This window comes from Leptosomus discolor, chromosome 14 (genome assembly GCF_034619465.1).
Source record: "Leptosomus discolor isolate bLepDis1 chromosome 14, bLepDis1.hap2, whole genome shotgun sequence".
Classification (NCBI taxonomy): domain Eukaryota; kingdom Metazoa; phylum Chordata; class Aves; order Leptosomiformes; family Leptosomidae; genus Leptosomus; species Leptosomus discolor.
Window position 1 is genome coordinate 16,627,969 of NC_141404.1, and position 14,356 is coordinate 16,642,324.

Genomic DNA, 14,356 nt, shown 5'->3' on the forward strand with positions numbered 1-14,356 from the left:
GTGGGGGGGACCCCCCCCCCCACTTGCTCCTGTACCCCCCTTTCCAGGGTGGGGGCCATCTCGTTGCCCCCCAGGACCTGCACTTTCACACCAAGGACTGGTGCCAAAAGAGGAGCGATTTATTTTTCTATGCCAAAATAAATATAAATAAGAGAGAGAAAAAGAATAATATGGGGAGAGCCCAGCAGGAAGGCGGAATCAGCTGAGACCGGCACAACTCGTTTCAGCAGTGCCCTCGGCAGTGCAGCCCCCCCCCCCTCCAAAACCCCCAACCCCCCTGCCCCCTCCCCGCGCCCCGGCCCCCCTCTTTGCTGCCAGCAGCCCTCCCCCACAGCGGGGGGTGGGGTGGGAGCTTGCCCCGGGATGGGGCCGCGGGGAGGGCCCCGCTCTGACCCCTCCCTCCCCACCCCCGACCTTTTTGGAGTATAAATAAATATTTTGCACACTGCCGGGTTCTGCGTCTCTGGGGGGGGAATCTGCCCCCCCCTCCCCAATTCCTGCTGGGTGAATGGGGGCGCCAGGGCTGCCTGGCCTCGGGGGGTGGGGTGGGGGTGTGTGTGGCGCGCCGCGGGGGCGCCACAGCAGGGACGGGACTTACTGGAGCAGAAAACTCTGGGACGGGTGAAACGGCGCCGAGGGCTGGGGGGGGGGGTGGGGGGGGTGTGGGGGGGTGGGGGGCTGGGGATGGGAGTGCGGGGCTGGGGGCGTCTGCAGCACCACATGCTCCAAACACCGCCCCTCCCCTCTGCACCCCCCCCCCCAACTGTACAGCCCTCCCAGCCCCGTTCACCGCCCCCCCCCCTCAGCTCCGCACCCCCTATCCAGTCTCGCTCAGCCCCCCTCCTCGCACCCCACGACCTTCTCTTCATCCCACCCCACCCTTCCACTCTCACCCCCCACCCACCCAGCCTGCCCCACCATTTTGCATGCCCGCCTCATTAAAGCCTCACACCCCCCCCACCCTCTGCGCGCCACCATTCAGCCCCACATCCCCCCCGCACCCCCACCCCCCCGAACCCCACACCCCTCCAGCCTCCACCCCCCCCCCGTCAACCCTATAAACCTCACCCACGCCCCGCCCCTGCGCTCCCTGGCCACGCCCCTCCGCCCCGCCCCTCGCCTGCCCCGCCCCGCCCCTTCACTCCCTTCGCCGCGCCCCTCCGCTCCCCCGCCCCGCCCCTCCGCGCCCCGCCCCTCCGCGCCCCCGCCCCGCCCCCAGGCCCCGCCCAGCCCCAGGCCCCGCCCCCGCAGCGGTCCGGCCCCGGAAGCGGCGGCGGGGGCGGCGGTGGCGGCTGTCGCAGTGCGCGGCCGGAGCCTGCGGAGCCGCCGGCCCCAGCGGGCCGGGCCGGGCCGGGCCGGGCGGTGCCGGACGGTGCCATGAAGGGGAAGGAGGAGCGGGAGGGCGGCGCGGCGGGGCCCGGGGCGGCGGGGCCGGGCGCGGGGGGCGCGGGGGGCAGCAGCCCCGAGAAGAGCCACAGCGCGCAGGAGCACAAGGAGCAGGGAAACCGGCTCTTCGGCGGCCGCAAGTACCCTGAGGCCGCCGCCTGCTACGGCCGCGCCATCGTGAGTCCCAACGGCACCCCCCGGGCTGGGACCGACCCCGGGGACGGGACACCCCCACCCCAACCCCTACCGCCACCCTGGCCTGGCCTGGCCTTCCCCCCGGGCCTGGTCTTGACAGCCCCCCCCCGGCCTGGACAGCGGCCCCTCCCCGGGCCTGGCCACCCTCGGGACGGGATCCCCTTTGCCTAGACCACCCCCCCGCCACGGGCCTGGCCCCCTCCTTGGGCCTGGCCACACCCCCGGGCCTGGATCCCCTCCCTGGGCCTGGCCCCTCTACCTTGGTCTGGACTACTCCCCCCAGGCCTGGCCTAGCCAACCCTTGCCCTGGGCCTGGCCTGGCCCTGGCCCCCTTTCTGGGCTTGGCCACTCCCCAGCCAGGCCTGTCGCCCCACCAGGCCCCAAGCTGGCCCCTCCTCTGCCCACCCCCCTGCCAGGGTGCCCACAGCCTGGGCCTGTTACCGCCCTCTCCCAGCCCCAGGGTGGGCTTGGTAGGGCAGATCCACCTGGAGTGGAGGGGCTCCAGCTCCCCCGGGACCGTGGGACACAGGCTGCCCGGTGGGGACTGGCCCCAGCTTGTCCATCCCGGTGGCTCCCCACGGGACGCAAGCCCGTGCCGGCCCTCGCGGCTCTCAAGAGGGTCACGGCGTTCCGCAGCCGGCTCACCGAGTCACACTGTTGTCACTGTGCCTCGTCCCTGCCAGCCTGCGGCGGGGAGCAGGCGGTTGTCGTCACTGGCCACAGCATGGGTCTCGCCTTGCAGAACCGCAACCCCTTGGTGGCCGTCTACTACACCAACCGAGCCCTCTGCTACTTGAAGATGCAGCAGCACGACAAGGCGCTGGCGGACTGCAAACGGGCCCTGGAGCTGGATGGCCAGTCGGTGAAGGCTCACTTCTTCCTGGGCCAGTGCCAGATGGAGATGGAGAACTACGACGAGGCCATCGCCAACCTGCAGAGAGGTGAGCGGGCACAGTGCTGGCATTGCCCCCCGCTGCCTGTCCACTGGGAAAGGGCCAGGGATGGCGAGAGGGAAGCCGGTTGTTGGCTCTGAGATACCGTTTCTCCCCTCCCCCCCAGCCTACAACCTCGCCAAGGAGCAGCGGCTGAATTTTGGGGACGACATCCCCAGTGCGCTGCGCATCGCCAAGAAGAAACGCTGGAACAGCATCGAGGAGAAGCGGATCAACCAAGAGAACGAGCTGCACTCCTACCTGACCAAGCTGATCATGGCGGAGAAGGAGAGGTAACATGGCACCCGTGAAGGCTTTTTTAGCACCACGAAGCTGTTGCAGCTCTGTGCGTGGTGCCTCTGCCTTCTTGGAGGTGCAGGCAGCGCCCCACAGCAGCGGGAAGGGGAGCGATAGGGTCCCTCCTTTGCTTCTGATGTTCCTGCTCTGCCCTAGGGAGCTGGCTGAGTGCCGAAAGACTCAGCAAGAAGAAAACGCGGACGAGAGCCGGAGCCGAGTTCAGCTGGCTGGCATTGAGGCCAAACACGTGAGCAGGAGGGCCAGGGCTGCTCGCAGAGGCTGGGAGAGGAGCCGGGCCTTCCTCACCTCATCCTCATCCTCTGCTGGGGCCAAGGAAGCCGCAGGGCTGTGGCTGTGCAGGCCAAAGCCAGGACACCCCAGGGCGGAGCACGGCTTCTCAGCCTTCATTTTGTGGCTCGAGCTGCTGTTGCAGGACTTTTGTGTCCCCCTGTGATGGCTGTCCCTGCTCTGTCACCCTCTTGTCACAGCCCGTCAGCTCCCCCAGCTGCTGTACCTGTTGTTCTCAGAGGGCTGTGCCACGCAAGTCCCAGCTCAGCCACGTGTGGGTCTGGGTGCTGGCCCAGCACAGGGGACTAATCCCGGGATAAAAATAGCCCCACAAAGGAAGGTTATTTTTAAGCTGGATCACTCCTGCCACACGGTTCAGCCTGGAGCCTTGTGGCCACCGGACGGGGGCTGTGAGGGCAGAGGGACCACTGAGGACCTGTCACCTCCTCTCTGCCTGCCCCAGCACCCGCGGGGTGGGAGGCTTTGGGGCTTTCTCCCTGGGGACCCCTTTTCTTCCTGACCTTCTCTTTCAGGACAAATACCTGGCCGACATGGACGAGCTCTTCTCTCAAGTGGATGAGAAGAGGAAGGTGAGTGCGCCTTGGCCTGTGCTTCCGTCTAGAGTTGCTCACTGTGAACCTGCTTTAGGCCGTGCTGCCACCTCTGTTGCCTTCCCTGCTTCCCCCCCCCCGAGCCAGCGCCACCTCCCAGCCCTCTTTGGTTTGGTGGGGTTTTTTTTGATGCTGGGCTCACCCAGCCCCTCCTGACCCAGCTCTGCTTCTCTTGAGCCAGAAGCGGGACATCCCTGACTACCTGTGCGGAAAGATCAGTTTTGAGCTGATGAGAGAGCCCTGCATCACACCCAGCGGGATCACCTATGACAGGAAGGACATTGAGGAACATCTCCAGGTACTGCCGGGCTGGGGACAGCAGGGGCTTCCCAGGACCTTGCTCGCAGTCTTCCTCCACCCTTCTGCCTGCCCTCCCTGGGCGTGAAGGCAGCTACCTGCCTGACTAAGAGCTCAAAACCTCCTTGGGTTTGGTCCCAGGTACCTGCCCGGGCGGCTCCCTGCAGAGGTGCAGGCAGGCAGGCGGTGGGCGCTGCCTGGCCCTGCCTGAAGTGGAGGCGGCTGTTGGCAGGGGGCCTTGTGCCCTGACCTGCTCTCAGCCTGCTGGGAGGCACCTGCAGAGGGGGGGGAGTTGTCCCTTTGCCCCCCTTCTTTCCTCCCCCGTGGCAGGTGCACGGATGCCTGGCAATCGTGGGGGATGCCGGGCTGCGCCCCGGGGCTGAGGCTGGGCGCGTGGCGTCACCGGCCGACGGCCGTCTCCTCCCTTGCAGCGCGTGGGTCATTTCGATCCGGTGACGCGGAGTCCCCTGACCCAGGACCAGCTGATCCCCAACCTCGCCATGAAGGAGGTGATAGACGCGTTCATCTCGGAGAACGGCTGGGTGGAGGATTACTGAGAGGCCGAGGGGGCAGCGCTGGCCCACCCGTGGCCTCCCCGACCCCCCCGGCCGCAGCAGCACAGGCGGCTCTCGCTGGGCTCACACCATGCCTTACTCGCTCTCTGGCTGTTCCCCCTCTGCTCCGGGTGCCCAGAGACCCAGCAGTGGCGCTGGGCGAGGGCACGTCACCATCTCCCCTTCCCGAGGAGCCGCAGTGGCTGGGCGGGCACGAAGGCTCCCCGGGCTCCCCTCTCCCCCAGCTCCTCAAAGACCACAGCCCTCAGAAGAAGACCTGCCCAGCGGTTTGGAGGAGATTGGCTTGTCGCGGTGGCATGGAAGGTCTCACCACCATCTTCATCGCCCAAAGAGCAGGATCCCCCCCTCGGCTACAGCAGCTGATGAGCCCCAAAGATCGCATCCTGCTCCGGGGAGGTGCCGTGAGGAGCTTGCCGGGATGAATGCCTGGTGCTGGTCTGGTCCGGTCCCCTCCCCACGTACACAGTTGTTTCCTCCTGCCTGGCCAGGGTCAGGTCCTCCTCTGCCCTGTAAATAGCCGCTTGCCGGCGGGTGGGAGACCAGTGTGGTCGCTGCAGATGCCGACTCACCCTCCAGCTTTTCCTGGGCAACACCTGCCCCCAGGTTGGAAGGGGCTGGCTCACGTGTCCCCTCGCCCACCGGGACTGTGGTTCCCTGCGAACAACCGCCCGCGGTAAAAGTTCTTCTTCCTTTTAATGAAATCCCTTTTAAAAAAACCAAAACCAACCAACAAATCCACATCCGGCTGTGACTCCAGCGTTTCGGTCGGCCACCAGCCTGCCTGGCTTTTGAGTGCCCTCCAGTTTGCCAATGTCAATTAAAAAAAAAAATAAAAATATATATATTAAAAAAATTTTAAAATTCAGCAATAAATGTAGACACAAAAAGAAAAAAAAAGAAAAAAAAAGAGCTGGAGTGGTTCACAGTGGCGAGCTCTGCACTGGGCAGGTGATGTCCTGGCTTGGCAACCGGTGCCATCCCACGAGGGGGTTTGCCTGCCCCTGGGCCGTGACCTGCCCTGCCTACACTCCAGGGGTGGCAGCAACACGCAGAGTGCTACGGCAGAACAACACCTTTAATCCACGGGAGGGAGGGAAAAGACCAGTAAAAACCAGAACGTCTTCAGGCAGTTGGTCCCAACACCCGTGGCGCTGCCCTGGCGATAGCAGGAGCCGGAGGTGCCGCCCCGGCACGCTCTCACCATGCCCAGGACGATGGTGGCACGTCCTCGGCCTTCCCGGCTCTACCCCAGGAAGGTGGAGATGAAGACGCTGGTGTCCAGGTTGAGCGTGGCGTGCCACCAGCGGTCAGGGAAGTACAGGACCTGCGGGAGAGCGCGGGCCCGTGGGCTCCTGGGGCTGCACCCTATGTCCTCCCCGCAGCTCCAGAGGTGCTGGCTGGGCTGTGTGTGTGTCCCCCCCCCCACTCCCGAGGGGAGCAGAGACGCAGGGTGACGGGTGGCCTGGCCAAACTCACCTCCCCGGGGCGCAGGGTGCACTCCAGTGGCCGCTCGGCCGGCGGCAGCGCGGGGTAGGTGTGGTGGAGCCAGGCCAGCGTCGTCTCGTTGGGGTGGAAGTGGGGTGTTTTATCCGGTGGGTACAGAAACCAGCGCTGGAAGACATCGTGGGGGGACAACACCCCCCCCCATTTCCCCTCCAGTCCCCTCGGGGACAGCAGTTGGGGGTCTTTCTTCCCCCCGCCCCCCCAATACATCCCCCAGGGCTCGATTCTCACCTTCCTGCCGAAGATCACCTCGGAGTAACCGGGGCCGTGCCAGTGAAAGGGAACGCCAGAACCTGAGCCTATGGTGGGAGTTGGGGTGGGGGGGTGTTGGTGCTGGGGAGACGCCCCCCTCCCACCCTGGGGCTGCCAGCACCCGCTGCCAGCACCCACCTGCAATCCCAAAGCTGTAGGCAGGGCTGGTGCCCGGGATGCGGAAGGGGGGAGGCACATACTGCTGGAAGAGGGGGCCCCACTCCGTGAAGTTGTTGTCCCCGAAGAAGTACAAAGTGTCTGGGGGCGGGAGGGGGAAGACGGGGAGGATGAGGCCGGTGGGGGAGCGGGGGGGTGCCGGTTGGGGGACGGGGGGCACTACCCACCGCTGCCCAGCCTGGCTGGATCCTGCGGCTTCAGCAGCTGCTCCACGTACTCCTGGAAGGGCACGTCCACTGCGGGCAGGGGAGAGCTGAGGGGGCCACGCCGGCACCCCCGGGCAGGGCCTGCCCGCCGGTGGGGGGGAGCTGCGGGGCGCGGCCCCCGCCCATCCCCTCACCTTTGCGGTAGGAGTAGGTGTTGGCCGTGCTGAGCCGCACCGGGCGAGCCCCGAAGGCCGCCAGCAGCTTCTCCCGGGTGCAGAGGGCACGGAAAGCCTGGGAGGGGAGGGAGACACAGCGGGACCGGGATGCTGCCGCCGCCGCGGCACCGGGGTGTGCCACCCCCCCGTACCCCTCCCGGCACTCACCGAGTTGTCCGTGACCCCGCGGAGGATCACCGGCCGGGAGAAGGCGAACCTGGGGGAGAACGCCGCAGCGGGGTCCTGCACAGGCGACCGCCCCCGGGACCTGCCCCCCCTGATCCCCCCGGGACCCCTCCCCGGGGCACCGGGGTCTGTCCCCTGCCCTGCCCCTACCCCCGCCCCGGACCCCCGTCTCAGGTCAGCGGCTGTCCGTGTCGCCCGTACCGTTGCAGGAAGAGGGAGTAGGTGAGGGAGGCGTCGGCCCGCTCCACGGTGCACCGCTCCTCCTCCGGCACCGTACCCGCCAGCCTGCAACGGGAGCACCGCTCGGCACCGGGCCCGGGCCCGGACGTGGGCCCAGCACCGCTACAGCCGCCCCCGCCCTTACCAGCCGCCGCCCGGCGGGTCGGCGCAGCCCGTGGGCCGGGTCCAGGCCAGCGGCAGCAGCAGCGAGAGCAGCCGCCGCGCCGCCGCCATCGGGGAAGCGGCGCCGGTATCGCGGCCGCCGGCGGACTACGCTTCCCGGCAGGCACCGCGGTCCGCGTGACGCCGCGCCCTGCCATTGGCTGGCCGAGTCGTTACGGCTCCGGTAGGGGCCGCGCCTTAAAGGGGGCCGCGCCTTAAAGGGGGCAACAAAGAAGGTGGGCCCCATAGCCTTCCCGGCGTGTCGCTGGGCCGGGGCCCACCGGCGGGGAGCGGGACCGGTGGTGAGCCCCTCCGGAGCCCTGAGCCTGCCCCATGCAGCCATGTTAAGCAAAGACAAGAGGCACGGCTCAGTTCAGCTGCTCTGTTTTGTTTTAATCCAGTACAAAAGGGCTGAGCAGGGGGCTGGGAGCACCCAAAGGGCCCCGAATTACACAAAAATAAATAAAGAGGGTGGGAGGTGTGGGGAGGAGAGGCAGGCAGAAGGCCCTGCCTGCCCTGCCCATCACTGCCTGCCTCACCTGGCAGCCATCTCCGCCCTGTGAGGGGTGGCAAGGGGCTCAGGTGTACTCGCAGAGGTGGCCGCAGCCCGCGGGACAATGGGAGCTGGTCTCCAGCCACTTCATGATGTGCTGGAGGTGGCCGCCGTGGCTGCAGCCCTGGCACCAGACGAAGAGCCCCTTCACCACGTGGTGACAGACGGCGCACATGCTGGCACACTGCCGACACCTGCGCCAGAGAGAAGGGGGTGAGTGTGGGCTGGCAGAGCCCTCGGAGGGGCAACAAGGGGGACCAGGTGGGCACCAACCCCATCCTCCTGCCCCTGCAGCCCCCTCTGGGACTCCCCTTGGTGACCAAAGTGTGGTCCCCCACCTCCCTGCCCGCAGGGCTGCCCTCACCTATCACAGATCCAGCCCCTGTTGCTCATGGGCCGCTTGCAGTTGCTGCAGTTGACATGCAGGGTGGTGGAGGCCTGGTTGAGGCAGTTGATGGCACGGCACGTGCTCAGCTTGATCACCTCATTGGAGATGTTCCAGAGCTGGAAACGCTGCAGCAGGTCGATGTAGGACGTGTACCAGTGCTCCTGGGGACAGCCAGGGACAGCTGAGCCTTGACACCCGCCCTGAAACCCCTTCGGGATCCCAGTCCTGTGCCCCGCAGGTCACTGGGGGAACCGCTCTGCGGGGCTGGGGAAGAGGCATCCTTCCCCAAACCAACAGGCCACAGCCACTTCCCCACCCTGGCCCTGCAGACACCCCCTCAGGTCCCTGCCAGGACTGGTGGTAGAGCAGCCAGCTGGGTACCAGGGGTGCTGGAGCTGCCCACCCCAGGTTAAAGCGGGCCTGGAGGAGAAGGGAGGCACCCAGAGCCCAGGCAGGATCCCACTGCATTGTGCTACACCCCCTCTGGGTCCCCCCAAGGTGTCCTACTGCATCTCGTGGGGTTGCTGCCCCAGCCCTGAAGGGAGGGCTCGGTTCCTGCGCAGCCAGGAGGGGGCTTCCCGGGGTCTACCTGGGTCTGCTCATCGATCTCCTTGCGGATGCGGTCTCCCAGCACGATGAGGACGGACACGGCTGTCTGCACGTCCCCCTGTTCGGCGTAGAAGAGGAGCGTGTCCCGCACGATGGGGTTGAAGAAGTCGGAGGGCAGGCGGTTCTCGTAGAGCGAGTGGGAGATGGAGATGAGGGAGAAGGACTCCACAGGCGTCAGCGACACCGTCTCGGCCTCGTTGCCGCTGACGTGAGGGGAGTCAGCCTTGTCCTGCAGGTGGTCCAAGGCCGACGGGTTGTCCACGATTTCGTGTCGCAGAGGGAAGGCTTCCTGGGGAAGGCTGTATTCCTGCTCTTCAGCTGCCAGGAGAGATCAGGATTGAGGAGGGAAGGCCAGGAGAAAATCCAGCTGTGTGTCTGGGACAGGCACCACCTCCCAGCACCAGCCGTGCGCTCACCATGCGGGTTCTCGTGGTCCATCATATACAAGTCATCCTCATCTGCCTCCACATCTCCCAGCAGATAGTCCGCAGGGACATCGCTGCCCTCCGTCTCCTCGTTGTCTGTGTGCCCAGGGAGAGAGAAATCAGCTCAACTCACTTGGGCACATGGTTGGATCCACACCCCCCGTGTCCCACCCCAGCAAGCCAGGCTGTGTCCAAGCCGGATGGCTCGGCTCCCCACCGCCATCGCGTCCCTGGCACCCGCAGCCACCACCGCAGGGGTCACGGGGGTAAATCTGTCATTCTGCTACGCTCCGGGGCTCAATGTGCTTCACCTGGGTGCTGCAGCTGGTCCAGTCATGCCGATTTACAGGATAAATCATCCTGTATCAGGGCCACCTACAGGCGAGGAGGGAAGAGCCACAGGACCGCCCCAGAAACGTTACCCTCGTTGTTGATCAGGGTGGAGGAGGAATCCATGAGGATGTTTTCTGTGCGGCTTTCTCCTTTGCTGCGGTCCAGTCTTGACTCACTGCCCAGCCCAGAGGGGATGTCCTTCAGGTTAAAGCTGGGAAAGAAGCCAAATTTCAGTCACAGAAGCGTACAGCTTCCATTCCAGTCAGCAAACACCCTGGATATAGGTCTCCCGTTGCGGTTTGAATGGCGAAACACCAGACATGGCGCTTTCCCCGGGAGCACAGAAGTCAGCTGACCCCACTTTGTAACTTTAAAGATACGTTGCCATCGTCAACACAGCCCTTTCCCCAAGCCTGGCGTCTCTGTGCACGCACCACAAAGGTCTTCCCAAGGGATTTCAGAGCTGAGCGCAGGCTCTGGACTCCATCTCCTAGTATTTACCTTCACCTCAGAGGAAGGTAAACAGGAGCCGCCTGGCTACAAGGTGCTTTGCTGTTTGTTACACATCACCACTCTCAGGCTTCACCAGGTGGAAAAGGAAGGGAATGGGGTTGAAGCAGAGCCGAGCTCTTGAGCCTGCTGCCTGCTGTTTGAGTCAGGGACAGTCAGTGACCCGGCTGGATGCAGAGCTTGGTCGAGGAGAGGGTTTTCTTTGATGTTATTCGAGAATTTGCCACTCACCCTGGGAACCCGGCCCTGCGAGGTCTGACAGCTCATTTGGAGTCCTCAGCCTGCACTTTTACATGTCATCGAGAAGAGGAAAAACAAGTTTTCCTGCTTCATCGGCCCACGATGGGGCTCTCCACACCAGCGAGCTGCTCGCAGACCTGGGCTCTCCTCTCCCTTTCAAAGGCAGGAGACAACCTCTCCACACCAGCAGAGTGAGACAGAGGTTCTCCACCCCCAGCCCTCGGTCACAGTCACTAATTAAACCACTGCTAAGACAGTACCAGCCCTGTGCCCCACTGCAGCCTCGAACTTCGTTTCAAGGAGGGAAGGGAGCAGCGTACAAGCCTGCACGGCTCAAGGCCAGGCTGGCTTCTCACACCCACACGGAAAATGGCTGCGTTCAGCCGATGCCAACCTGCAAACCAGCGTGGCCCGAGGCTGCCAGAGAGCCGGCCCTGCTCCCGGCCCAGCCGAGGAGCTATCTCCACTCTCCCACCCACGGGGCCACTCCAGCCGTCGCATTGCTCGCTGCGGCTCTGGCACCCCCTTACCTGTTCATGAGCGGGAGGGCGGCGCTGCCTTTCCCCATGCTGTGGTTGAGGTTGGCGGACGACACCGTGCCGAGGCTGGAGTAGATGATTCGCAGCATCGTCCACGTTTGAGCCACCTGTGTGAGAGATGGCAGCAGTCAGACCTTGCCAGGCTAAAAACCAGGCCCCGTGCAGCCCCGTACCTGACCACAAACTGCCACCATCGGCTTGGGCGGGCTCTCAGGGGGGTCAAGCCGGGGCAACGATCCGTGCTCGTTGCGGGCAACAGCGGTAGGGGTTTGGTGCCAGGCAGAGGGACACCTTCTGGGGACAGAGAGCCACCACCCCGCTCGGGTGGCGGGCCTGATCCCAACAGCACCTTCCGACCTCAGTACCAGGCTGGGTCTGCACCGAGAGTCTCACCTGGTTGCGGTCCAAGCCCTTGGCCACCTTGGCGTTGTGGTCGCAGAGCTCGGCCAGGGGCCGGCCGGCCAGCGCGTACTGCTTGGCGGTGTGCACGAACCAGTCCATGCTGCCGCTCTCCACGTCCGTCTCGAAGACGCTGAGGGCGCTGGAGGAGGAGATGTACTCGAACTGCTCCGTGGGGTCCAGCTTGCGCTTGAAGAAGATGGGGTGCCGCCGGTCCCCGATGTAGGGCTTGCGGTTGGAGTCAGAGGAGATGAGGCTCTCTTTGGCGGCGAAGGCTAGGTCTCCGTAGAGGCTGTAGCACAGCCCCTCGGGGTTGGCCCGGTCGATGGGCTGGCTGGCGTCCTTGAAGATGTGCTGGTAGAGGGTGCTGTCCTTAGAACCCGACAGGAGGAAATAGGGGTCATGGAGGTGACGCCACACAATGCCCGTGGTGACATCCTTGTGCTCCTCGAACATGGCGGAGGGGATGAAGGGACGCCGCACGTCCCAGACGTAGATGTTGTGGTCCACCATCATGGAGCAGGTGGCGATGTGGTGCTTGCACTCCGGGCGCCACTTCACCCGGGCGACGGAGGCGATGGTCTGCACGCAGTAGATCTCCTTCGCCCGCGTGGTGTTCATGTCCCACACCTTCACCATCTTATCCCGGCCGCCTGTGGCCAGCCAGCCCCTGGGAGAAGGGTGGAGAAAAGTGGTGAGACACCAGCTTGGGCCAGGATCCATGCCTGTTCACCTCTCCTTTCTTGCCCCAGCACAGAAACGGTCACAACATGGATGTGACCACATCTATGGCAGGGGATCCTACCCTAACGCCTCCGCTCTCCAACAACCAGGTCAGGCAACACCCCTCCTTGCCACCCCCTGCTTTAAGGTCCTGCATCTTTAGAGCCACACTCATCTGAAGGGCTCCCAGCCAGACCAGTTCCCCCCATCTCTGGTTTCCACTTGCCAGGGAGGAAAAAGGCCAGTCTGAACCTATTTCAGTGCCTCTCTCGGCTGGTGAGGAGTCGCAGCACTGCCTGGCAGGGAGTGAGGAGGGACCTGCACCCCACAACAGCTGTTTCCAGACACACCCCAACCACCCCCAGGGAAAGGCAGGAGGGAAACGGGATCAAACACAAGCAAACCGTGTCTCAGCCGAGTGCTGGAGCGAAGCCTGCCCTGACACAGGGAGCAAGACAGCAGCTTCCTATTACCCAACCATTAGCAATCCAGTGCCTCAGAAACCCCCAATTTTTCAAAAAAACAAAACTAAAACACCCCAACACACCGCCAAATCCTCCAAGCAAGAATTGCTCCCGTCTCCCAGCAACGGCCCAAGCCCTGATGCAAGGGGCCAGGGTAACAGAGACCCTGCTTGCCCCCTGAAAAAAAGGGTCCCGACCCTGTTTCTAGGGCCCGCCCGGTCTCTGCCGAGGCCGGGGGCTGGCAGGGCCCAGCCCCGCACACACCTATCCTCCGGGTGCCAGTCGCAGCAGAAGACGGGCCCGTTGTGGGCCGTGAACATCCTCTCGTAGCGGTCTGGCCGGCGGATGTCCCACAGCTGCACGTTCCCGTTCTCAAAGGTGGCGGCGAAGGTGAAGTAGTCCCGGATGCTGAACTGGACGTCACGCACGCTCTCCGACTGGCCTGAGCGGGGACAGAAGTTGAGATCCAGCGGGACAGAGCTCCAGCAAAGCTACAAAGCCCACTGGAGGAGCCATGGGGGTCCCCAGCCCGGAGAGAAGGGGAAGGAGCGAGTGATGCGGCCACCTTCCACCTACCGTGCAGACCCGTCCCACTGCAGGGCGGCAAAACCCCCCCCCACCTCTCAGCTCTCTCCCTGCCTGCTCCAGCATCTGAGCAAACCTCGTCCTAGGCACAGGGAGAGGGCAAAGCCCCCACCCTCTGCCTCTCCCCAAGGCAAGGGGGCAAGCAACAGCCTGCATTCGTACCGGAGAAGGTGCTGACAGAGTCCTTCTTGCGCAGGTCGAAACATTTCATGTAGCCATCCTGGGAGCCACTGAGGAGCATGTAGACCTCGGTGGGGTGGAAGCAGACCTTGTTGACGGTGCGTTTGTGCTCGGTGAAGAGCTGGTCCTGCTTGTTGCGGGAGGGTTTGCCCAGGTTCCAGGTGACGACCACGCCGTTGGTGGCAGCGGTGGCCAGGAGGTTCTCGTCCATCTGGTGCCACACCACGTCCGCGCAACTGAAGTTCAAGGAGGGTTTGCGGCCGACACGGAGGTTCAGCTTCTCCACGAACTGGTCCTCCTCGATGGAGTAGATCTTGAAGATGTTGCGGCCGGCCACCACCACTTGGGCAGCGTCGCGGCACACGCTGATGGCGTTGGCGGGGGCGTCCAGGTGGCAGAACATGGTCCGGCCCGTGAGGGCGTTGCCCCCCAGGGCGGTGGTGACCCTGGCCATTTTCTCCATGGCCGTCCTCGGGGTGCACTCCCCTCTCCAGGAGCAGGTTCGGAGGCTCGTGTCCCCGCAGGCTGCATTCACGCTCGTGCGGCTGCCCTGCTCCACCTCAGCCAGAGCTGGGAAGGGACGGGCTCCGCTCCCACAGCTCCGGGCAGGCCCAGGTGGCTTTGACCGCAGCTTTTTGGGGCCACATCAATGGGCCGCAGAGGTGAGAGGTTACAACCTGGTTGCTACCTGCGGGGAGAGAGATACAGCCCTGCGCCGGGCTTCTCCTCCTGCTGCCTTCTGTAACTCCCTCTCAGGCAGCTGTTGAAAACCTTTTCTATGTTCCTGGTTCCCTCCTCAGTTCAACTCCCTGAGATGCTCCGCTGATGATGGCAGCTGTTGCTGACGCTACGGGACGTTGACTACAGCGACGTGGACCGAGGCAAGCAGCATCTCCAGCAAGGGGCTGGGTGAAATGAGGCTGCAGTCATCTCCATGGGGCACTCCTGGACCCCAAACCCCTGCAAG

General features: G+C 64.6%; 3 protein-coding genes across 4 annotated transcripts; 1 reads left to right on the plus strand and 2 right to left on the minus strand.

Moving 5' to 3' along the window:
- The first annotated feature begins 1,377 nt into the window (after positions 1-1,377).
- Positions 1,378-5,375, plus strand: STUB1 (STIP1 homology and U-box containing protein 1). The gene is made up of 7 exons (XM_086472876.1): positions 1,378-1,563; positions 2,324-2,522; positions 2,641-2,806; positions 2,967-3,057; positions 3,632-3,688; positions 3,891-4,007; positions 4,438-5,375. Exons 1-7 carry the CDS (start codon positions 1,378-1,380, stop codon positions 4,561-4,563), a joined length of 942 nt encoding a protein of 313 aa, XP_086329002.1. The 3' UTR covers positions 4,564-5,375.
- A 263-nt stretch (positions 5,376-5,638) lies between these two features.
- Positions 5,639-7,513, minus strand: JMJD8 (jumonji domain containing 8). 2 transcript variants are annotated; one of them, XM_086472879.1, is made up of 9 exons: positions 7,425-7,513; positions 7,262-7,345; positions 7,043-7,091; positions 6,854-6,950; positions 6,681-6,749; positions 6,475-6,594; positions 6,316-6,383; positions 6,058-6,192; positions 5,639-5,905 (listed from the first exon to the last, which is right to left on the minus strand). In XM_086472879.1, the coding sequence occupies exons 1-9, from the start codon at positions 7,511-7,513 to the stop codon at positions 5,825-5,827; spliced, it is 792 nt and encodes a 263-aa protein (XP_086329005.1). In that variant the 3' UTR covers positions 5,639-5,824. The 2 variants fall into 2 exon arrangements, with proteins under 2 accessions (XP_086329005.1, XP_086329004.1); XM_086472878.1 differs by having other exon boundaries at positions 6,316-6,417; positions 6,458-6,594.
- A 296-nt stretch (positions 7,514-7,809) lies between these two features.
- Positions 7,810-13,852, minus strand: WDR24 (WD repeat domain 24). Its single transcript, XM_009956072.2, has 9 exons — positions 13,372-13,852; positions 12,889-13,066; positions 11,432-12,107; positions 11,030-11,145; positions 9,839-9,960; positions 9,408-9,512; positions 8,972-9,309; positions 8,359-8,543; positions 7,810-8,188 (listed from the first exon to the last, which is right to left on the minus strand). Exons 1-9 carry the CDS (start codon positions 13,850-13,852, stop codon positions 8,020-8,022), a joined length of 2,370 nt encoding a protein of 789 aa, XP_009954374.2. The 3' UTR covers positions 7,810-8,019.
- Between the last annotated feature and the right edge of the window lie 504 nt (positions 13,853-14,356).

Coding starts and splice junctions, on each gene's coding strand:
- STUB1 (XM_086472876.1), top strand. CDS start 1,378: ATGAAGGGGAAGGAGGAGCGGGAGGGCGGCGCGGCGGGGCCCGGGGCG. Junction 3,058..3,631: donor CTGGCATTGAGGCCAAACAC/GTGAGCAGGAGG, acceptor CTTCTCTTTCAG/GACAAATACCTGGCCGACAT. Junction 3,689..3,890: donor AAGTGGATGAGAAGAGGAAG/GTGAGTGCGCCT, acceptor CTCTTGAGCCAG/AAGCGGGACATCCCTGACTA.
- JMJD8 (XM_086472878.1), bottom strand. CDS start 7,513: ATGGCGGCGGCGCGGCGGCTGCTCTCGCTGCTGCTGCCGCTGGCCTGG. Junction 7,346..7,424: donor GACCCGCCGGGCGGCGGCTG/GTAAGGGCGGGG, acceptor CTCCCGTTGCAG/GCTGGCGGGTACGGTGCCGG. Junction 6,595..6,680: donor TCCAGCCAGGCTGGGCAGCG/GTGGGTAGTGCC, acceptor TCCCGCCCCCAG/ACACTTTGTACTTCTTCGGG.
- WDR24 (XM_009956072.2), bottom strand. CDS start 13,852: ATGGAGAAAATGGCCAGGGTCACCACCGCCCTGGGGGGCAACGCCCTC. Junction 11,146..11,431: donor AGGGCTTGGACCGCAACCAG/GTGAGACTCTCG, acceptor TCTCTCACACAG/GTGGCTCAAACGTGGACGAT. Junction 9,310..9,407: donor GGACCACGAGAACCCGCATG/GTGAGCGCACGG, acceptor CTCTCCTGGCAG/CTGAAGAGCAGGAATACAGC.